This window comes from Prunus persica, chromosome G6, assembly GCF_000346465.2.
Source record: "Prunus persica cultivar Lovell chromosome G6, Prunus_persica_NCBIv2, whole genome shotgun sequence".
In the NCBI taxonomy this organism is placed as follows: Eukaryota; Viridiplantae; Streptophyta; class Magnoliopsida; order Rosales; family Rosaceae; genus Prunus; species Prunus persica.
The window spans coordinates 30,355,398-30,378,495 of NC_034014.1; the positions used below are offsets into that span (position 1 = coordinate 30,355,398).

The window sequence follows — 23,098 nt, forward strand, 5'->3', positions numbered from 1 at the left end:
ATATACTGAACCAGCTAAATCTCCTCTCCTAAAGCAGAGGAGGTTTAGCTATATTTAGCTACAAGTATGTGCGGTAAAAATTAAAAAGGGCCAAAACCCCGAATGGAGATGCACCATTTTTGCAAGTTTTTATAAATTGAGGGCTATTTTAAGAGAGAGGTGTTGTGGGATCAGGTATTCCAAAGAATGAGGAACCAAACTGAATTAGCAAGAGAAACAAGGAGTTCTGTGTCTCTCCTGGTTTCGTTTCTTGGGTGGATGTTAAGGGTTAATCAAAGTATAATCCATACTTTGAAAGATCCAAGCTTGAGGAAAGTGGTAATTAACTTTCTTAGATTGTTCAATGAGTCTTGGCTAAGAAAGTTAATTACCTATCTTTGATTGTTGTGGGGGCTGCTTATGCTTATGAGTATTTACCCTCACATTCACGGCAAAAGTTCGGTTTATTGCCCACCATTTTGTTAAAAGAAAGAAAAGGAAAATAAATAAATAAAAAAGATTGTTGAAAGAAAGATGCCAAGAGGGGTGGTTGTGGTTGTACGAGGGGTGAGGCAAAATGACGGTAACATCACCAACTTTGTGTTGGCGAATTGTATGATTGCTTCCTTGGGTGGCCTCATCTTTGGTTATGACTCAGGTTGAGCTCAAGCTCTTATCAACCATGTAATTTCTTTTTTCTTTTTTCTTTCTTCTTCTTTTTTCCCCCCCTCAAACTGGGAGGAGCAAGTTCTTCTCAACGTTTAACAAAAAAAATTCCTGGGTTTTTGTATACTACCAAGATGTTGAATATAATGGTAACCAAAACTTGTGAAATGGTAATTGTATTGCAGGAGGGGTGCTTTCAAGGGAACTGTTCCTGAAGAAGTTTCTTCCGTCTGCATTACTGAAACACGACGATGAAAGGGATCATGAAAACATGTACTGCAAATCAGAAGATCGCCAGCCAATGGTAATGTTTACCTCCTCTCTTTACCTTGCAGCATTGGTAGCCTCCTTGGTTGCTTCTACAATAACCAGGGCCTGTGGTCGAAACATGTCCATGCGCATTGCCAGTTTTATGTACTTGATCGGAGCCATCCTAACCGCTGCTGCATTGAACATACCCACGCTGATCTTAGGCCGTATATTGATCGGTACAGGCATTGGTTTTGCCATTCAGTCTAGCCTAATCTATTTGTCAGAAATGGCACCGGCATATATCAGAGGAGCTCTCAACTTCGGGTTCCAAATGAATGTGACGATTGGGATATTGCTGGGAAATTTTGTCAACTATGGCACTGGCCAAATAAAGGGTGGATGGGGATGGAGACTCTCTTTAACTCTAGCAGTTATCCCAGCAGTCATGCTTGTTGTTGGGTCACTCTTCCTACCAGACACTCCCAATTCTATGCTTGACAGAGGCCAACCAGCTGACAAGGTAAAGAAGATGTTACAGAATATTCGGGGCACGAAAAATGTGGAGGAGGAGTTCCAAGGCCTTGTTTATGCATCCGAGGCTGCAAAAAAAGTAGATTCTCCATGGAAACAGCTCCTGCTGCATCCCAGATATAGGCCTCACCTTGTCATGTGCGTCCTGGTTCCAGTTTTCCAGCAACTCACTGGCATTAATGCCATCACATTCTATGCACCAGTCCTCTACAAGGCTTTAGGCTTCGGCCGCCAGGCTTCGCTTGTGTCGTCAGCTGTAACCGGCGTTGTCAATGTGGTTGCTACTTGTGTTTCTGTGGCGGGGGTGGACACTTTTGGGAGGAGGCCTCTGTTCCTACAAGGCGGTGTTCAAATGTTTGTATGTCAGGTGGCGGTGGCAACCATGGTAGCAATAAAGTTCGGAGTGTCTGGCCAAGGGAACTTGACGCAAAGCGAGGCTGATTTTCTGCTGATCTTAATTTGCTTCTATGTAGCAGCATTTGCATGGTCTTGGGGGCCATTGGGATGGTTAATACCAAGTGAGATGTGTCCATTGGAGGTGAGATCAGCAGGGCAAGCCCTGAATGTGTCTATAAACATGTTGTGCACATTTGGGATTGCTCAGTCTTCCCTCGCTATGTTTTGCCACCTCAAGTTTGGGCTCTTCTTTCTTTTCGCCGGATTTGTGGCGCTCATGACCATCTTCATATACTACTTCCTGCCTGAGACCAAGAACGTTCGGATCGAAGACATGGACAGTGTGTTCAGGGAACACTGGTTCTGGGGGAGGTATATCCCAGATGAGGTTCATGAACTTGACATGCGTTATTGAGAATGTCCAATCTCCATCATCCATCACCATGATTGAGATTGATCAAAATATGCAGGCCAGGCCTAACCAAGGGGCTATCAGCTCATCACACATGTTAATTAACTTGACAAAGTTTTAGGTTGCACTTTTTTTTTTTAAGTGTACATCCGTTTACTTGATGATGAGTCTAAATTTGATCATCAAACTGTCCTTCCATCTTACAAATCAAGAAAACTAAGAAAATGGGGATGAAGGAAGAATTTGGAGGTTTCAACTTTCTAGACTTCTCATCTCATACCATGAAACACCAAAACAAAAAACAGAAGATAGATATCTAATGAAAACAAACAAAAGTATTTCTTATCATTGTTTTCAATTTTGATCGTACCACGTGGCAGCTTCACACTGGTCAGCCAATTGACCATTTGTGTGACCGCTGCCACTTTTATTTATTTATTTAGAGAACCAGCCCAGGCTTAAGTCTTGGGCCAAATCTTCTCTCAACATAAAGGAAAAGCCTAAAGCCCTGAAGCACCTCCTCCTCCTCGTTCCGCATCATCCCCAGTAATGGCAACCTCCAAACTCTCGTCCCACATCCGTCGTCTTCGCCCATCCGCCTTCAACTTCCTCCCCGCTCTCTCTCACGCCCGTCAATTCCATTACCTCACAAACCCTAACCCCAACCCTAACTCTAACCTTCTCTCACCTCACCCCCCGTGGAACTCCTACGCGTTTCCTCAAACTCTCACTTTCTCTCACTCTCGATTTCTCTCCAGTAGCTCTTCAGATGACTCGGATTTCGTTCAACTCGGCGTCTCCGGCGCCGACTCAGCGGCTCAGTCGGAGCTTTTGAATTTAGGTGGTTGCGCTGGTGAAGAGTATCTGCTTCCCGTTCGAGCGCTAATTTCGGTGCTTGATGGGTTTCATGATCTCACTCGTTTGCCATGGTGGGTGTTGATTGATTTATGCTTTATTTTGAAACTGCGGCCGAAATGTGGAATTTTTAGTATATATATATATATATATATATATATTTAAGTGTTTGGATTTGTATGCTCTTTTTTATATTTTGTAATTCATTTTCTGTGATTTTAAATTATTAACAGGTGGATAGTTATTGCGTCCTCTACTTTGGCTATGAGACTTTCATTGCTCCCCTTACTCATCGTGCAACTGCAAAAATTGAAAATAATTGGAGAGTTACTTCCCAAATGTGAGTTTTAGACTTCCAATTCAATTCGCTTGTTTGATTGCTATACTTTGTTATTCCCTCCAGGCCGATTTCACTTTTACCCGTACGAACTGTTCTTGCATTGCTTTTATCCGCCCACAGTGTGTGCATTAGCATTTAGTTAAACCTGAGCGTTCTGTATTTTGTTTGGCACAAAAATAATATAACTACTAACTAGCAACTGTTAATTTTACTTTTGTATTTTCACTTTACGAATAGATTTTGAAGCAATTATTTGTACTTTATTGTTGTTCTTTTTCCTACATTAAGTCCTTTCTTTCTTTAATTTTTTTTTTCCTTTTAATGTAGCCATATCTTTATTTGTTTATTTTTATATTTATTAAATTTTGTTTGACTCATATGAATTTCTCATAGTGCCTCCTCCACTGCCACCACCCTTCTCAGGAAAGAGTTATATTGATCAGATTTCTCTATTTCGGAAGGAAAGAAGTGCAATCGGATGTCCCTCATTGTTATGGTTCCTTGCATCCTTCTCTGCCCAGGTAATTTTCTGATATGATGTTTGGGTTTAAGGGAAAGAGAGAACCTTTCTATTGCTGGATGATTGATGTGACCCTTTATTTTTTTTATTTTTTTCATTAGGCAGCCCTGATTGTAATCTTGTTTTAAATACATAGGATGGGTCAATAATAATTGATTAGAAATCCTTTAAATCTGTCATGTATATCTTGCACATATCTTCAATTTATTTTGATGACTATAATGTTTACTTGTATTTTGGACTCCTCATACATGTGAAATAAATGAGCTATAAGACGATAAAGGACACAGTTGAGTGATGAATTTTCAAGGTTGGCGAGAGTTAACAACCTTGATGACTAATATAGTCAGTTTGAAGGCTTTGGTGAAACTACGAGTGCTAAGAGTTTCTCAAGAAAAGTGTGGGTTATGGTTGTGACAAAAAGATGTCTTGGTCTTTTCACTAAAACAAAGAATATTGTGTTTTTGCTAAATATATGTATTGTTAGGTAATTTTTTCTTCTTCAATAATTAACAATGTTTCCCTGTCTTATAATTCATCTGCAGGTTCCATGCTTTCTTCTGTGGTTGAATAGCATTCGGAGAATGTCACTGGGTAATCATCCTGGGTTTGATTGCGTAAGAACATATACAGTTTTCTTTTGGTCAGTTTTATGTGATGCTTATCTATTTTATGGTATGTGGAAACTGAAATGTATAATGCTTCAGAGAATTGACCATAGTGCAGTTCTAAATCTTTGGTAGCATTTATGCAACTTTTCTTTTAGCCTTAAAAGCAGACGAATATGGAATTCTTTTATTTCATTTCAGGGTGGCACTTTGTGGTTCAACAATTTGGCTGAATTGCCTCATGGTGTTTGTGGTGCCATCTTTCCTTTCCTGATTGCTGGTTTGCACTATGCAAATGTTCAGGTACTTAATCATGTCTTGGTCTCTATTGATTTCAGATTCAAGTCATTTATCTTTTTATCTATTTTACCTTGTATCAACCTTCTGTGGAGTTATATTATATGGTCAAATGTGTGAGAAGAATTTTCAAACTGTAGAGATGATGATCCCATTGCCCCATGTGTGGGTGCTTTAATGTGATATGTTTATTGTACTGTGGTTTGCAGAACTCAAAGGCAATCTGATAAGTGAAATTAAAAATTTAAAGATCGTTGAAAATCAATCTAATTTGAGGCTGGATCAATTTTGAGTTTTCTTCTTGTTACAATATAGCACATAAGAGGAGTTCGTAGTGTTTAAGGAATGGGACAAATCTGCTATGGGGTCAACGTTAAAAACTTGGTTTGGTTAATTTAGTTATGTGGGTCTTTTGCAGTGTTCTTGTAACTAGTTAGATACCTTTTTTTGTTTTGTATGTTAATTTTAAGTGTAGCTGATGTTTATCTTTTCTACTCATCAGATTTCTTTTAAGACATCTTCACTCGTGAAAGGCAATGACCTATTGAGCAATCTAGCAAAAGTGAGTAGATATATTATTCATACCAGTGAGAATGCTTTCTTACTAAATTCCCTCCCCTTCTTGTTAGTTATGATTGTAGTAATATTTTTAACCAGTTGAGGGTTTATTTATTTTCACATAATTGATTAGGGTTCTCTATCTTATTGCAGTACTACAAGTTTTATTTGGATATTATGACGTTGCCTATTATTGTAATTGGCTTCTGTATTCCTCAGGTAATTTTACTTTTATCTTTACAAGTTTGTGAAATTAGGCTGTGGTATATTGGATCACATGATTGTTCTCTATGGCCTAGGAAATTTCGACATATACATCTACATTATTTTGCAGGGAAGCCTAGTTTATTGGGTTACAAATAGCTCATTAAGTGTCATTCAGGTGAGTAAACTACACTTACTTTTTAACTTCCCTTCTAAAGAGAGGATAAATCTGTTACTGTGCCATCTAGATTTCTTTTTGTGTCTTAACACTTGCAATATATTTTTATGTTTTTAAGAGGTGGGGTTTCTTTTTGTGTCTTTATACATTGTAACTAAGTATCATAAAACTAGTTTTTTCTTCTAATCTCCCTATATTTTCAGCAATTGGTTCTCAAAGACCCTGCTGTGCGTGCAAAGTTGGGGTTGCCAGACAAGGATGCTCCTACAGACACTGCAATATCAGAGAAGCCTGGTACTCCTGAAATATCACCCTTGGCTTCACCTACAAGATGGAAGAAAATAACTTTACAGAACCTGTCCCCTACAGAGCTGCTTAATGTGAGTGTTCATGAACTGGAACCTTGTGCATTGTGTTTATACCAGTTGTCATTCTAGGTTTTCTTACAACATCCTGCCTGGGATTCTTGGGACAGCTTTCGGTCCAAGTCTTGTCAGAAGGCGATAAAGAAAAAGCACTTCCTTTGCTGAAGTAATTTTCTCTGTTTGAATTGCAGTACATATTTTATCATATCAATTGTTTTTTATGCACTAAATAAATATATATATTTTTTGTTTTAAAACAGACTTGCCCTTGAGAAGGATCCTGAATATGCAAGAGCATTGATTGTAATGGGTCAGACTCTATTGCAGAAAAGTTTGGACGCAGAGGCTACTGAGTACTTTCAGCGTGCCATCACCAAGGTCGGAATACATGTTTACTTTATATGGTTTTTACCTTTCTGTTTTCATATCAGCAAGTATGATTGGGTTTATATATTGGGCGTGACGTTTGCCTAAGCACTGCACTTTGTGATTATAAGGTTTCAGAATAATAGTCTGCCTTCCTCACAAAAAGTCAAGGGATATGATACTTCAGTGGCATACTATGTGACTATGCTACTGTTATGACATTTTTTCGATTTGCAACCACTGTTTCTAGATTGGAATCTTTTGCTTATTCATTCATTAATCACTCTTAATTTCTCATCAGCTCTACAGTGCTGGCCAGCCGACAGAAGTGGAGGACATTGATCTTCTAATTCTTGCATCTCAGTGGGCCGGTGTTGCCTACATAAGGCAGGTGAGGCTCAGTATGCTTTACTGATGGCATTTCTGCATACAAATGTGTCTAGAAGAAAACTTTTGAGACTGCTATGCTTCATTTATGGTTTGAATATATTTTCTTTAAGGAAATGCCGACACAGATGGTTAGCATCGCCAAATCTTTACTCATCTTCCATTCTTCTATGTTTAGGTTTTTAGACTGTTACTTATGACTGAGCCATGGTGTGCCTTGGAACTGTACTTGGTTTCAGCAGGTCAAAAGCCATAATTTTAATTTGCTTTTCACCCGTGTTTGAGCAGGGAAAAAGTGCAGAAGGGATTGTACACCTTGAAAGAGTTGCACAATTGGAAGAGCCAGATGAACCAAGCAGCAAAACCCATTATTTTGAAGGGTTATTATTGCTTTCAAGGTAATTTCTCATAGTTATTTTTTTTAATGTTGCAATGAGTTGATCAGAGTAGTATTTGTGAAGAAATCTTCTACATATGTATTTAAATTTTAAAGCACTTGTGTGGCTGGGCTTGGCTTTTCAGCGCTTTATCCAATGTGGGTCGCAAGGCTGAAGCTTTAAAGTATCTGCGCTTGGCTGCTGCTTATAACCCTGATTACAACGAATACTTGGAGCAATATGAAAATGAAAACGAGGATGAGAGTTTTGTCGGTGATCTCATTGGCAGTAGGCGAAGGGATTATTGATTCTGCATAATTCACTACAAGATTCATTTATATTGGTTTGCTTTTCACTCAAAGTGTATATTGGTGTGCTCATTTTTGTTATAGATACTAATCATTGATTTGTATTTTTCAGTGTCCAGGATCAAAATAACTGACACAAATTAGGAAAAATAATTTTTGAAGGAGTTGTCAGGGAGAACATTGGATCCATATATAATCTTCTGTACTGAGTGTTTGCCCCTAATTAATCTTCAAAAGTGTATATAAATTTAGTGGATTCTGATACAAGACAAGCAGCTTGGCGCCAGAAGTAAGCTTAAACTTTGGTTAATGACATCGAACTTCTTAGTTCTTTTGCAGCCGATGGCCATCTTAGTAGTCAGTTTCCACCAACCAGAAATTGAATGAGTTGGCTCTTGTCTCTTGCCTTTTCGTCTCTCTACTCTCAACCTCTAGTCTTTTATCCAAATCGCTCGCCATAGATGCCCACAGGCATAGCCTGTGTTTTTCTTTTGTTGGACTTGGAGCCCATGGCCTATGTTGTGGAGATTATTCTTCATAATGGAAGATTAATATACCCCATGGTAGTTAATCTTACTTAACCAAACATTTGTCTTCATTCATCCCTACATATATGTAAAGCAAAACGATAAGATAAGGGCTTTAATTCTTGAGAGCACAAGAGTTGTAATTCTTAATTTTTCCAAGGAAATGATAATCCCATAAAAATTAGCTAGCTGTTCATGCTTTAATTATAATTTACAAGCATGATTTTATTTATTTATAAAAATTAATTGTAAGTAATATGTACGCGCGACACGTTTTGAATCTTCTCCTTCCATGCGAAGTCTCTGTAAAACGGTAAAAGAGGCGAAATGATAATAGAAATAGAGGAAAAGAAGCTGGCTGATCCTAATCGATTGCTGCTGGAGATCATTCAGGATTTAGCATCCTTTATTTTAATATTATATTAGGATCCCCTGCAAGGCTCCAACCTCCCCACGTGCCCTCCATTTGTCCTCTTGTTTATTTGACAACTCAAAACCGAGTTATATTAATTTTCTTTCTTTTATTTGGAACCGTGTACTAATTTGAAATATAAAGATAGAAAAACACACCAAGGTGTTTCAGTCTCTTCCTTTTCTGGTCAACACTCAACAGAGTGCTTCAGAACCACAACTCCACCACGTCCGAAAGTCTCTGCAGCATCTCACGCGTTCGAGGCAAAGTTCTAGGACAAGCTGCTTCTGATGTGACTCTCAATCTTCTTAATGAACAAAAACATTTCTGCTTCTAAAACATTCTTTTCTTTCCAAGTTACAACACCACCACCACCGGATCAGCAGGAAAAGCACACGAAAACTCAGGAAATCTTGTAAAAGTAACGCATCAAACATTGCACACAACACAGCACAACCCAACATCCTCTCCACCAATATTGCTCTCTCTCTCTCTCTCTCTCTCTCTCTCTCTCTCTCTCTCTGTGTCTGGCTCACAACTTGTAGAGCACAGGTTGACTGAAAAAGCACCCACCACAACACAAAGATCCAAAGATTCCAATCAATCTTCCGAACAATGGACATCTCTCAACTCTCAAGCTCAACCAGTCCAAACTCTAATTGATTTTTGTGAGTACCCTTTCCCCATGATTTTGGCAAATTGGCAAAAGACAAAATCCTCAATTTTCACAACACCAATTTCGTCCACAAATTAATATAAAACGTCACATGTCCAAAATCCTGACTCGCCCACCTACCCTATAAAACACTCTCTGTCCAAGATTTCGGTTTTTCTTCCTTGTTCCTACCCAAAACCTACAATCTATTTTCTCTTGATTTCATCAAAATTAAAGAAAGTAATTTTTTTGTTTTTGTTTCTGTTTTTCACTCAAAGAGACAGAAAAAATCTAGCACAAGAAGAAAGAAGAATGTCATGCCCATCATCAAACAGCATCAGGTACAATGGGAGCCACTGCACATGCGCAGTTGGGTATTTGCTAAATCAGACCACCGACACCTGCGTCCTCTTTACAGCGGATTCCACCATATCCACCGACTCCGGCATCAGCACCAACGTCCTCAGCTTCTTCCCGGAGACCATCTTCTCCTTTGACTCCATTAAGAAGTTCACGCAATCCCAAGCCGTCTTCTTGGAAGCCACGCTTGTGTTTCTGCTGTCTTGGCTTTTCTTTTGCTTCTTTCTAAGGTTTATGAAGCTTGGCAACGATGGCAGGAGCATTTGGTTCAGGCTTAGATGGTGGATTAGCAGATTGGATGTTTGCTTTTCCACTAGGCATTGGCTGGTTAGTTTGTTTGTCAATTTTATTTCCTGCCCACTTAGTTGTTAGATTGTATGTGCTACTGGATTTCGTGAATTATTTCTTAGCTTATTTGCATTACTTTTCATCGTCATTTATATTGCTGTCATTGAATCTTAATCCAATTATGTGAACCATCCTCAAGTGGCCACCTGTCAATAATTTATTCTATGGGGTGGTTCTTGTGGGTTTGGGGCAATATATATATATATATATATATATATATATATATATATATGCTTTCGAGAATTCGATTGAGTGCTCAAAATGTCCTAGGAACCTAGTAATCATGGAATAGGAAAATTATGATTAATTCACCAGACGTAATATGTACTGAAAATGTTGCTGCTTGGAACTTAAAAGGCAGTATAAGATTTTTGGTAGGAGGTTTTGCTTCCGCTCTGTGAATCTTAACTTGCCAATTGTAGTGGTGCTATCTTTTGATATACTCTCTTCTGTAATTTTTTTAGTAGATAACTGATTGTTAAGAATCTTTTGTGTGGCTACTTATTGAAGCCACTTTGCGACTACATTCATTAGATTATCCTTTTGGCAGCTTTCTTATCCATCCTGATATCAAATTATGACAATGGATTTTAACTAGCTTCGTTTGTGGCATAGGATGATCAAAAGGTAGTTAAGAAACGGAAGACAGAACTTGGTGGAACCTTCTCAATAGCAAGTTGGATTCTCTTCATTGGTTTGTTTGCTGCGTGAGTATTGAACTTTCATGCTGATTTTATTAGCTGTGCTGGTCTTTTTCTGGTTTCTATTAGTCATATTAGCTTATATTTACTTGGCTTTTCAGTTTTTTTACAGGTTGCTCTACCAAATCATAACAAAGAGAACTATCGAGGTACATAATGTCCGAGCAACAAATGCACCCGACTTGGCCTCCTTCAACAATGATATGGAATTTAACATAACCACTATTTCTAGTATGAGCTGTTCAAACTTACGTGATCTTGCCACTTTAGTTACTGGAAATCCTGGCTTCATTGACTTTAGAGTGGCTCCTCTGTCAACATTTGGGAACTACTCATGTCAAAATACGAGTAGAGGACCAATGATAACTCTGAGGTGCAACAATTGTCAACCAATTCAAGACAATTTGTACATCTCGTGGCAATTCATTGATCTTCCTAATAATCCTGCTGCTGCTGTTGGATTTCAGTTCAATCTGAGTACAAGGAGTCATGCTAATAAAAAACATGTTAGTTTTGTTAGTGGAACCCTAAAGAATGGAAGCACTTTTGATGATAGACCAGTTACATTCAGAGGGAATGTGACAAACATTTTAAAATTCAGTTTATTCCCACGGATATACCGTAATCTGCATGGTCTAAAGCACATCCAACCTCTGTTTCATGACTTTGTTCCTGGTTCATTTTTCCGTGACACAAGTCAGCTCCAAACATCCCTTGAAAGTTCTAACGACGGAATACTCAACGCTACATTGTATGTCAACTTTCTCTCTGCCTACATTGTGGAGATAGATAACCGGAACATTATGGGTCCTGGTAAGTATATGTTGTGCCCTAAGTATATGAGATCCATCCTTCCACTTATGTTCTATGTTTATCTTAAGTAAATAAGATCAAATCTATTGCACCGGGATCACTCAACTGAGTTAGACTGAACTGACCAGAGTCCAAACCCACACAACCATTTCTACCCTAATATGATTCCAAACCACCATCTCAGTTGAAGTATTTCACTTTTCCAATTAAGTTCTATTGATATACATATATATATATATATATATATAATATTGTTGTCTACTGTAACATGTAGTGAGCTTCCTTGCGGATCTTGGTGGCCTGTATTGCATCTGTATTGGCATTTTTTTCTACCTTCTGGTGCAAGTACGATACTCAATCCTTAAAGTTTTGTTCTTGCTTCATCACTGTTCTCATGTCTCTAATTTTTGTTTTTCTCTTTTGTAGTGTGAGTTTAGGATAAAAAAACTCCGCAATGAAGATAGTGTATTGCGCAAGATCAGAAATCGGCGAAAAGCTCAAGATCACTGGGATAAAGTAATTTCTTTCGTATATTTCATTTCATTTTACTTCATATTGGTCTGACTTCATACAATAAAACTCACTGGTACATTTGCTTTGAACTAGTTGAGGAAATATGTGATGTACACATGGGGCTGCAAGGCATTGAATGAGAGCGAAAAAAAGGGATCTGGTTGCATTGGTTTCAATATACAATCAGTTCATCGAAATGGATCATCACACAAGCAAAGGCAACAAGAAATGGATACTATTAGTTTCAATAGGAAGCTCAGCTTACCTAACAAGAAGGTAATATTTCATGCTTCTGTCTCTGTTAGATCCCTGAAAACCTGGTTTGAAGATTCTGATTCATAATGTTATGGTACTTGGTTCTCCAAAAATTTAACTTGGTTTTCTTAATTTTCAATTTATGCTAATCATGCAGACTGCAGTTCAAGAGTGCTCCCACACTGTTGGGGGGGTGAGATCATTTACGCATGGAACTTCACTGAACCCTGTAGAAAGTTCATCACATTCTGCAGTTGAACCTGTGAGTCATTCTTCTTGTTTCTTTTTCGAAAAACATGGGGATAACAGGTATAGGTTGTCTTTAATGACAACCCTTCCACCTTGTTATTGGTTTCCCTAACCACTTACACTGAATTTGGGCCAATAAATCAGCTAATTTCAGTCGTTGATTGTCACAGATTATCTGCCAGTCAAATCACTATTTGAGAATTCCAACTCCAACTCATCCATACATTTTTCTTATTCGTAGTTTTTAAATTTGTGTAGGCTATTTAAATCACATGGCTTCACACCAAAATTAGTGTTAATCACGATTTGATTGTTCTTTCAAGAATAAGTGATGAAAGAACTCAGGATTATGTGACTTGTCTAATCCATCTGGATATGACATATGCTTCTGTCTTTTTTGATTGATAAATATTTAAACAGGACATGTTAACTTTTGTATCTCTTTCATCCTTATGTCCTCCAGCCTCTGCAAATTGAATTGCTTGGCTCTACAAAGGATGGAAAACACAAATGTGTTTGTTTGTGCAAAGAAGATTCCTCCCTGCCTAAAGCTTTAACTCTGACAAATGATGATATTATTCCTCCACCAGTTTCACTAGGTGAGATCTAAACTCATAAAGTTTAGGGCCACCATATTTTTTTCTTTCCATCAAGTTCCCTTTTTTTTCCTTCTTATTTGTCAAGTGAAACAGAAGTGGGTGAATGTGCTTTTGCTTTCTACGTTTTTGTATCTTCCGTGAAATGATTGAAATGTGAATGTCTTTGTAGTAAATTTGTGGATCTAATTAACGTGTTTATAGATTAAGTTACAACCTTATGTACATTATATAATCGGTGGATGGTTTAGAGTTTATTAAGCTTTAACTGATTAAACGGTTAAATCAGAAGGGAAGGGCTTATGAGTTGAAGGTCACGTGTTATGAGCACAAGTTCTGCAAATTGTGTTGTTACATTTTTCTTCTCTCCCAAAATGATGCTAATTAATTGAAGCCTGATTTGATTCAACTTAGGCCAGCACAAAACTTTTCGTGGATTTATGTTTACTAGATAGATGTTTGGATACTGTGTAGTAGTCTTCATGCATGAAAGACAGCATGGTGGCATATTCCCTCGTCAAGTCTTCTGTTGACAGTTTCAGCATTATAGGAGACTTGATATGATGACAAGCAGTCACCGAATTTCAATTTAAAACCATGATAGCTGGTATTATATGTTTTCTTATGTTCACTGGGACTTGCATGAAACTATATCGACTAGAAACAGATATGAAGTGGACTTAATGATATCCTTGTGTAGTTGTTCAGAATCTTGGGTTGGTGATTTTGTTTATGGATTTCACCACTTCTTTTTCAGCTTTTCTTTATTACTGTCCTATTTCACTGCAGAATTGAAGGATGCTTCTGAAATGGATATGTCTGATGTTCAGAAGAATCTTAGAAGCTTGTACGAGTACAATGTTATGCTTAGGGAAAAGTTAATAGCTACTCAGTCTTTGTTCCATTCTTTACCTACAAATTCCGCATCCTCAGTAACAGAAGGCGAAACGTAGTATTGAATAGCATATGAACCACACCTTACCACATATCCATTTATGTAAATTTATTACTTTTATTTGTTATCCTGGTAAAATAGTTCCAGGGTATTGTTGGGTAGTTCACAGTTTTGAAACTTGCTTGTCGTCTAATGTTGCAGGCATGTTAATGCAAAGTGATAAGCTTTCAATCATGCATTATTTGTCTTTTCTACACACACAGAAAAATTATTACCTACTGTAGGAATGTTTTTACGAACTTTATGCTGAAAAAAGGTGGGAGGAAACATAAAATCTTATTTGGCTTTCTGTGGGTCAAGTGAGAAGAAGAAAAAGAATATAAATATACAGTCCCCTTCTATTGAGGGATCCCTCAAATAATTTTATTTGAGAGACGCTCCTTAGGATACCCTACAATTTTTTTCCCAATGATCCAAACCATCTATTTTTTAGGTCTTTATTCATAGATCATCTTTACAAAAAATTAGACAAATCGGAAACCATTTCGACATCCAATTGTGTCTTACAAAATCAATGAATACGATGCTTCAAGAAAATGCTAAAATTTCAATAGCTTAATTGAGTGGTCAAATAATATCGGATTCAAGTGATTTTTTGTTGAGATGATCTTTGAATGAGTATGTACAAAATAGACGGTTTGGATTACTAAAACACAATCCGGAGTGGGGCCTACAAGGGGTGTCCCTCAAATAAGCTTATTTGAGGGATCCCTCAATGGAAGCTCTCTATATAAATATATATATATATAAACCAAGAAGAGAAAAAAGAGAAAGAAAATGTTCAAAATTATTCATAATACAAATTATTATGTAACATTACTTATAATTTGAAGAAAAGAGAAACAATAATCTTTGAGTGAGATTATTGCTTGCACCACCCATTACAACGATTAACTATCAAACCAAAAAGATACTTCTCGACTACATCGCATGTTAAGCTGCATACAAAGAAATAAAATTATCCAGTTAGGCTGACACTCCCATCTCCCTGAATATTTCCGCAACATGAACCATGGCGTTGTCCTACATGGAATTAGCTGTGCAAGTATCTGCGACCTATATATGATTTGCCCATGCATACGAGCGAGCAGCCAACAAAATACTACCAATAGGTTCCCTCCTTTCACAACTGCGTCTCCCGACATGTCATCAGAACAGTCTACAAGCCCATAAACCATTCATTTGACTGAAGACCCCAGACGATCTGGTTGATGAGTACCCAAGTACAAGAGAATTGAAACGGCACACAAATATGCATTTCTAAAAGCAACCCTTACTCCGTGTCAACATGCTTTCTCTCGCTACATTTTGATAGAACATCATTCCTCCCTGAGCGCATTCCCAAGGCATGAGCAAACATCCTCTTTGCCGCTCCCAAATGTTCCCTTTTGAAGTATTCCTCGTCTACACCATGTCCACTTCTTCCATTCTGAGATATACTGTTGCAACCACCCGAAATCTTGTCGCCTTGTTTTTTGGGTGTCTTCCTTTCACTTAGAGTTAAAGGTGGTGCATTGTTACTACGGCTGTTCTTTTTCACTTCACCACACGAGTTCATATTTCCTTCCTTCTGAAAAGCTTCCAAGGTCAAACTGGGCTCATCTTCAACTTTGTCTTGCACATTCAATTCACTAGTGTGCCCTCCCAAAACTTTGCAATCTTCATGAAGGGAATCTTGACTGGATGGATTGATTCTTTGGCCTAGGGCATGTGCTATCATTCGGCGGGCAACAACAGGGACACTACGTGGCTTCTGCTTGACAGATTCCTTTACCTCTCCCAAGTCCCTTGAAAATATTCGCTCACGAGCAGCCAAATAAGCAGCTTCTCTCTCCTCAAGTGAGTGTTGAAACAAAGGAGGTTTTTTCCTTACCACTAAAAATATAAGAAGGTTTGTCTCAACACATCATCATTCACAGGGATAGGAAATAAGAACAGAAATACATCGCGCAAGTGATAAAAGGAGGGGAAATCATTACCTGGGGGAGCTTCCGTCCTCTTTAATAATAGGTGTGACGTAGTTGGAGAATCAGGCTCATCATACTGCCACAAGATATCACCAACAAGGATGGAAGGTCTGCAACCCAAACACACTGATTACCAAAAGAAAAAACAGGGGACACTGGACCAAATTAAACCTATTAACCTAGCTAAACCACTATCATAAGCCCAATCACCCTTATTCTGTTGACTTTGAAATTCAGAAGGAAAAATATAATTACCATTGCTTAGTTCAGTCTGAACCAATCTGATACCAAATCTACATGCATTGTATTCTTGTGAGACAAGTTTCTCTTACATGCCAAATATCTCAGACTATCATTAATTATTTAAGTGCAGCTCTTGTTCCCTACCTAGTCATTGAAAAAGCTTGTAGATTAGTAGTGCTTCAAGGTCTTTAAAGTCACTTCCAACCGACCCCACTAATGCCACTCTACCTTCTAAAAGAGATGCATTCAATTTTCACCTTTCTTGCCATACCATTCACCAACTAGACAATCTTCTCATATCTACACCCATTCATGGAAATGTTTATGAGTCTGACAAGTACGGATTGCCAGACACAAGATATATGTCTAATTACAACCAATGTATGTCCATCCCAAAATGTGAATACATGGCAACATGCAAGATTTCCATCAAAGCCTCTTAATTATACTTTGAGCATAACATCATAAATCATGATATATAAGAAAATAAGTGCAGCAAGTTAACAAAAAAAATGGATGTCAAGAAATTTCTGGGTTATGGTTTGTTAGTCTTCACATACATTGATGTCTCCGGGCATCGCTCCAAAATTAAGTGCCGGGCATCTCCTTCACCAACGGATTCATGGGAAAAGCTAGAAAAAAGCAGTATATTATTATCAACAGAAGTCAAGTACATGTGAGCTGCAACATTCTTCCACAAAAAGAAAAAAAGGGAAAGATATGACAAAAAAACATTCAACAAATCAACAATTAGATGATGGAAAAAAGGAGAATACCCAAATATGTCTGCAAGACGATGCAAGAGAAGACGGTTGTATGAGTTCATGGGTTCCAACTCCAAGACCCCACTGGAACTGCACCCAAATTTTACTCTTTTTTATTAGTACTCTCAGCACAGACAATGATCAGGAAACAGCTTCATAGGGTTTCAAACAAATCTTATCTCTATTGCATTATCATGAGATATATTACACTAGTCAAGGAAAAGACACAAGGAAGACAACAGTTCACTTATAGAACATGTATGATTATACCATGCCCGGTTGAACATATTTGGGAAATAAGATATAAATGCACTGCAAGGTTGATAACAGTTATTTCCAATCACTGTAAATTGATCAATGAGATGTCCCTAAAATAAAACTCTTATAGTGCAGAGCTATATTCATTCACAAGTGATGCAACTGACCCAATCCCAGATGTCTGTGGGGGTGTGGACCCCCAATTTTGGGTATCAGCCCCAAGTGGGTATCACAACTGAGGTCAGTTAGTCGCATCACTCGTGACCATAGTAACACTCCTGCTTCATATAGTTTTAAGGATTGCAAGACCTTCTGTCCAAACTAATCTCATAAGAAAGGACAATGCTACTAATATTTAGCAGTTGTCTTACATGCCTGGTATCACTCTGAAGGAAGTCCACCAAGGCCTCTTCCACTGAGAGAATAAGATGCTTGCAAGAAAGATTGTCTTTGACAAGAGAAGCCAATTCCTCAACCTGCATTTTGGTTACAAGATAAGTTTATAAGTGATAGAAGTACCATTAGCTGAACCAAAGAAGGTTTCTTTACATATAAACTAGCAAAGGAAATTAAATTTACACGAACTGATAGTGGGATTTGAAGCTTCAGTCGTTACAATTATGGATGAACAAATAAATAAGGGAATATAACTTTGAAGCACTAAACTTCCAAAATTTCTAACTTCCAGTTCATAGAGCAAAAAACTGAACAAAATTTTTGAAATCAGCACAACCCAGAACACCTAATTGGAGCATGACTGAAAAAACTACAAATTTTCTAAATTCAAAGTTAAAGCGAAAATCAACGGCCAACAAACACAATAAAGCTAACAAATTGCGAGAGTTAGAGAGAAGAAAACATACCATAGCGAACTGGGTCATACTCATTTTGTTGAAAAACTGAATGAAATCTCAAGAATTTCTCAGAGTCACAGAGAGAGAGAGAGTCGGACGGATATCTCTCTTTCAGATTTGCTTCAACGGTAGTGCGTGTTTGGTCGTTTTTCTCTTGTCAATCTTTCGTCGTATCGTATGTGTCTGTCGGAGGAGGACATTGGACAAAGGCATAGTCTTACCCATCTCAAGGTCGGCCAATATGACCAACCAACGGTAGCCTGCCACCTCGCTCTTTTGTAATTAGCACTCAATTGCGCCGCCCCATCTTTTTTTTTTTTTTTCATTTTTTATTTTTTTTAAAGCAATTAAAAATTAAGAAAGTTGAATATTGAAGCAAAACATTCAAAGATGTTTAGCTGCCTCTTGTAGAGTTTCATTTCATACGTTAATTGCAATGTTAACAGTTTACATTTTGGTATGATTAAGCTCTAATTTTCCATTTAATTTGGATAAATGACGGCAACTTTTTTTCTTTCTCTTTTTACATATTTAATTAGTAACCACGATCACAAGGAAGAACTTCAAATATGTTTAGGTTTAGGTTAAATGACAAGCATGGTAACAACCACAAGCGTATAGTGAACACTTCAAATGAACAGGGCCTTCCCATTCTAGGCATTGTTTGTTAGGGGTGGGCACGATACGATATGGTACGGTATTGAGCCCGTATCATTACCGATACCAGAAATTTAAATCGGTATAGTACAGTATGGGATTATAATTTGTCAAATCGGTATCGGTACAGTATCGGTACCATTTCGGTACCAAAATGACACAACTAAAAAATGAACCAATTCAACATATTCATTCACCAAAATAAGTGATGCCTAAGTTACAAATTCAAAGATATTTTAGCTACTGATATTTTAGGCAGGGCTCAGCCCAGAGTCATTCCTTTTAGTTTAGTTTGTTGTCGGCTTAGGCTTGCCATTTAACCAAAAGAAAAAAAGCCTCCATCTTAATCAAGATTCTAAGTGACTTTTCTACAAACAAAAAGTAATCAAACAGTGATATGCACTAATTTTATTAAGAGATAAAAATACATATTGTTTCTTTCTTTTCTTTCACTCAAAGGGTCTTGGTTGAATATTTTACAACTGTTTTATTTATTATATTCTCATCATGAAAACCTTTTCACCTATAAATCAAAAATTACTAATTGAGTTGCTTGAAGAAATATGACTTCTGCCAAATAAATCAAAGAAAACTGCTCTATAAACGTACACACAAAGGCAATCAAAATTATATTTAAGTACTATTCGGTATGGTACGGTATTGACCGGTACCAAAAACTTGATACTGCTACCATACCATACTCTATTGGTACGGTACCAAATATCTCCCCATACCAAATGAAACGGTATGAAATCGGTATGGTACGGTACGGTTATGATACGATTTCGGTATTTCGGTTTAAGATGCCCACCTCTGATGTTTGGCACAGTTTTCTGTTTGCCAGCATATTCCAGACCATGTTTCACTTCTCCTCCAACAAATCCTCTTTTCTACAACCGCTGTTTATTTATATATTTAACAAACAAAACACAACAATTAGTTAGTTGGATTATTATTAGTCTGTTTCAATGACTTTTAATTAAATAGCAGTCTCAAACTAGCCCTTAATGCAAACTATGGCAAAGGAAACAAGGAAAAGTCATAAACAAGTAGGATACAGAGAAATAAAATGATGAACGAGCTTAGGAATCCTAGGCATACTTTTTTCTTCACCTGTATAAAATTAGGAAGGAAAATTCATCCGAGTATTTATAGAGTAAACTCCATTTGATCTCAAAAACATCAAGCAATATTTCAACGTTAAGCAATGCTCTGTGAAAGTTGTCATAAATAGGGTTAAAGGGAAATTTGATTGAGACATTTGGTTAAAGCATAAGGGAAATTTGATTATTTAAAATGATCAAGAGGCTCAATGAAGCTCAACATCCCTCCATTCCATGTACCGAATGGTTACTAACTGTATTATTTCTGAAAGCAAACAAATCGATCACAAATGAAAATTACAGACGAGGGCCTCTAAACAATTCCAAAAGCAATAGGAAGGAAAATGCGAGAGCACGAAGTTTGCTACATTTCCACAAATGGAGAGAGTTCTATAAATTATATCGCAAAGAATAATAAAGCCTTTAGCAAATTTTTATATGAACTGTTTATCCCCAATTGGAGATTCGTTAGTAGTACTGAAATAATACAATATACAGTTTTGTTTGTAATTATAGTGCACAACCGCGAAGAAAAGATGAATTACATAAAAACATTTTCTAATTATCACCATCCAAGTCGAAGACCACACTTTTACCATAATCCGCAAAGCTCAGGAGCACATTGCCTTCTCCAGTAGTTCCTGCAACTCCCCAGTTTTATATGCCTCTGTAAAGAAAATAGTTTCCTCAAAGATTTCATATATATTGGAATATTTGCCAACTCTGATCAATAACTGAACGTATTCAGACGCCGAAAAATGTAGTGCGGGGAGGAGATGGTATTTAATAAACAGAAAAAAGAGTTTGATAGAGCAAGTAAAGGCAAATAGGGAAGAGACCACATGGCTTACAAAAAAGAGCCATACAAAGAAAACTATTTCCCACACCATGATAACTAAAGCCTTATGCTATCATCTCCATCACCATACTGCCATAAACTATAGACCACATCATCTTCTTATAAGACTAGTGTATTCACACGGCACGGTAACATGCAATGTCACCAATTTTTCATACTACACTACCATTCTCCATTAATAATCCTCAACAAAACATAAAGACATCATTTTTACTCTGTGTTTATCCTCTATTTCATTGTACTTAAATTGGTGGACTCCATGACAGAAGATGAAAATGTAGAGGTGAACTGAGTTCTCAGTTAAAATGCTCGAATGCATAGCTTTGACAGACTTTGTTAGCAGCTAGCCTTTTATGGGAACGAGATGATGTGAAACAATGAATATAATACAAGAACTAAAATTAACTTACCGACAGTGATGTCACAGCCACCGAAAAATTCTCCTTCAACATAAAGTTGAGGAAATGTTGGCCAACTGGAATACTCCTTCAATCCCTGGCGCAATAGTTCATTTTCTAGTATGTTTATTGTTTCAAAGGGTACATTCAAGGACTTCAATATTTGTACGACGGTGTTTGAAAATCCACATTGTGGAAAATCCCTTGTTCCCTTCATAAAAAGAACCACTTTGTGTGAAGTAACAACTTTGTCCAGCGTATTCTTCAGCTCTGGAGTTAATGCTGCAGAGACAGACACATACTCACACACAGAGGGTGGGGAGGAAGGAGGTATAGGCGAGAGAGAGAGAGAGAGAGTCAGTACCTTGTGAAACTTAACAAAGGTGGAGACTTTAATAATAATACAATCCCGTAAGTTTAAAATAAGGGGAGCATAAAGGTGCTCTCCTCTACCAGGTGAGCACCAATTTCTGATGAAGACCTCATTTGGTACACACTCTAGAGTAGAGACAATAGTGAACCCATATAGGAGGCAGCATAACAAATCACTTGACATAAGTATGCCTTATTTAGATAATAGTGAACAATGGATTGGGAATTATTCGACAACCTAATGTTTACAGTTAAACAGAAGTATTTACGAAACCATAGCACCAACCAAGATCCTCATGATAATTGAGAATAATTTTTAAGTGGCTACTACACCATCCAACATCTTCTTGTTATTTCAAAAATGCCTCAAGTTGGTTAGATGCGCCATTATCTGTTTTAAGTTTTTGATTCCACATTTGAATTTTCGTTTCCAGTGATCATCTTACACTCCTCCTATCAATAAATCAAATACTGCAAGAATATTGCTAGAAATGTTGCATCTTTTCATGTGAATACTGCTTTATAACAGCAGCACAACACAATGGTTGACTTAAACCAGAAATGCATTCTAGTAATCATCGCCCAACAAGGGAGCTTCCTAATTTTCGTTATATCCATTCAACCTCATCAAATTTATCCAAAATAAACATAACCCACATACGAAAACCTAGAAAATCTGCCTAGATTCGTTCGACAACAATTATCAGCGCATACCCATCAAACTGTAACACTTCTCCTCCGACATTGCAACCAACAAGATCATATCAAACTGCAGAATATAAGAGCAATAAACAACAGAATAATATTGAGAGAAGGGTGAGTGATGTACCAGCAGAACAACGAAAAGAGAAAGTCCTCTTATAAGAGAGCTGAGGTCCAAAAGACGAGTGATTTGAAAGAGAGAAGCTGCGAAGAGGACGGAGAGGCCTACAGAAATAGTGAAGGCGGAGTGAAGTGGGTGTATTTATGGGTACTTTGTTCACAACGAAAGAGGCAGACGGCGGTGTTATGGTTATTGAGTTGAAGGCCCCAACAGACCACATCTTTGGAGAATTGCTTTCTTCAACACTCACACTTTCTCCCTGCTCTGTGTCTCGCTCTGCTCTCTAATTTTTTTTCCAAGGAGGCAGCCACAAATATATAAGAAGGCTGTTCTCCAATCACTGAGGACGAATTCGAGCTCGGTGATGAAGACGTGTAGCCGGGGCTCAGATGAGTTTTATGGTTGCGAACTTGCGATTAATTAATTTTTAGGATAAGAAATATTAAATAGAAAAGGCTAAATTGTTGCTAGTTAATAAAATATGGAAAGGGAAAAATGCCAATAAAATGTTTTATTAGGTAAAATTTGTCAAAAATACAACTGAAAAATTAGACCATTTTAATATTTTAATATAATTTATTTATAATTTATAATATATATTATTTTTATTTAATAATATATGAAAAATACATGAATTTTCTCTATATTATTGAAAATTTTATAAAAAATTTGTATTAAATGTGAAGAATACATATGTACATGTATTAAAAGTGAATCTTCTGATTTTCAAAAACGTGTATTTACCCCCATCAAAATGTGAAAATTCATTGATGAACCCTAAAATGCGAGAATTCATAACTGAAACCTCAAAATTCAT

At 37.3% G+C, this 23,098-nt stretch overlaps 5 protein-coding genes across 12 annotated transcripts; 3 read left to right on the forward strand and 2 right to left on the reverse strand.

Moving 5' to 3' along the window:
- Positions 111–2,312, forward strand: LOC18772341 (sugar transport protein 11). The gene is made up of 2 exons (XM_007206344.2): positions 111–637; positions 831–2,312. The coding sequence occupies exons 1-2, from the start codon at positions 514–516 to the stop codon at positions 2,237–2,239; spliced, it is 1,533 nt and encodes a 510-aa protein (XP_007206406.1). The 5' UTR covers positions 111–513; the 3' UTR covers positions 2,240–2,312.
- LOC18773321 (ALBINO3-like protein 2, chloroplastic) lies at positions 2,674–7,935 on the forward strand. 2 transcript variants are annotated; one of them, XM_020567142.1, is made up of 15 exons: positions 2,674–3,165; positions 3,325–3,431; positions 3,825–3,952; positions 4,497–4,568; positions 4,761–4,862; positions 5,359–5,418; positions 5,568–5,633; positions 5,749–5,796; positions 6,000–6,176; positions 6,272–6,327; positions 6,422–6,539; positions 6,829–6,918; positions 7,203–7,312; positions 7,437–7,634; positions 7,712–7,935. In XM_020567142.1, exons 1-14 carry the CDS (start codon positions 2,786–2,788, stop codon positions 7,597–7,599), a joined length of 1,677 nt encoding a protein of 558 aa, XP_020422731.1. In that variant the 5' UTR covers positions 2,674–2,785; the 3' UTR covers positions 7,600–7,634; positions 7,712–7,935. The 2 variants fall into 2 exon arrangements, with proteins under 2 accessions (XP_020422731.1, XP_020422730.1); XM_020567141.1 differs by having other exon boundaries at positions 7,437–7,935.
- Positions 8,687–14,157, forward strand: LOC18772025. 4 transcript variants are annotated; one of them, XM_020566514.1, is made up of 10 exons: positions 8,687–8,801; positions 9,472–9,880; positions 10,517–10,608; positions 10,715–11,415; positions 11,690–11,760; positions 11,842–11,931; positions 12,022–12,204; positions 12,341–12,445; positions 12,896–13,031; positions 13,818–14,157. In XM_020566514.1, the coding sequence occupies exons 2-10, from the start codon at positions 9,506–9,508 to the stop codon at positions 13,979–13,981; spliced, it is 1,917 nt and encodes a 638-aa protein (XP_020422103.1). In that variant the 5' UTR covers positions 8,687–8,801; positions 9,472–9,505; the 3' UTR covers positions 13,982–14,157. The 4 variants fall into 4 exon arrangements, with proteins under 4 accessions (XP_020422103.1, XP_020422101.1, XP_020422102.1 ...); XM_020566512.1 differs by lacking the exon at positions 8,687–8,801 and adding an exon at positions 8,808–9,206; XM_020566513.1 differs by lacking the exon at positions 8,687–8,801 and adding an exon at positions 8,808–9,206 and having other exon boundaries at positions 9,478–9,880.
- On the reverse strand, positions 14,748–18,593 carry LOC18774913. Of its 3 annotated transcripts, none has more exons than XM_020566851.1 (6): positions 18,079–18,593; positions 17,591–17,691; positions 16,970–17,047; positions 16,754–16,825; positions 15,963–16,060; positions 14,748–15,858 (listed from the first exon to the last, which is right to left on the reverse strand). In XM_020566851.1, the coding sequence occupies exons 1-6, from the start codon at positions 18,100–18,102 to the stop codon at positions 15,257–15,259; spliced, it is 975 nt and encodes a 324-aa protein (XP_020422440.1). In that variant the 5' UTR covers positions 18,103–18,593; the 3' UTR covers positions 14,748–15,256. The 3 variants fall into 3 exon arrangements, with proteins under 3 accessions (XP_020422440.1, XP_020422441.1, XP_020422442.1); XM_020566852.1 differs by having other exon boundaries at positions 17,587–17,691; positions 18,079–18,588; XM_020566853.1 differs by lacking the exon at positions 18,079–18,593 and adding an exon at positions 17,795–18,048.
- LOC18772733 (monothiol glutaredoxin-S14, chloroplastic) lies at positions 20,227–22,694 on the reverse strand. 2 transcript variants are annotated; one of them, XM_020566923.1, is made up of 3 exons: positions 22,288–22,694; positions 21,099–21,395; positions 20,227–20,496 (listed from the first exon to the last, which is right to left on the reverse strand). In XM_020566923.1, the coding sequence occupies exons 1-3, from the start codon at positions 22,499–22,501 to the stop codon at positions 20,441–20,443; spliced, it is 567 nt and encodes a 188-aa protein (XP_020422512.1). In that variant the 5' UTR covers positions 22,502–22,694; the 3' UTR covers positions 20,227–20,440. The 2 variants fall into 2 exon arrangements, with proteins under 2 accessions (XP_020422512.1, XP_007205990.1); XM_007205928.2 differs by having other exon boundaries at positions 21,099–21,368; positions 22,288–22,692.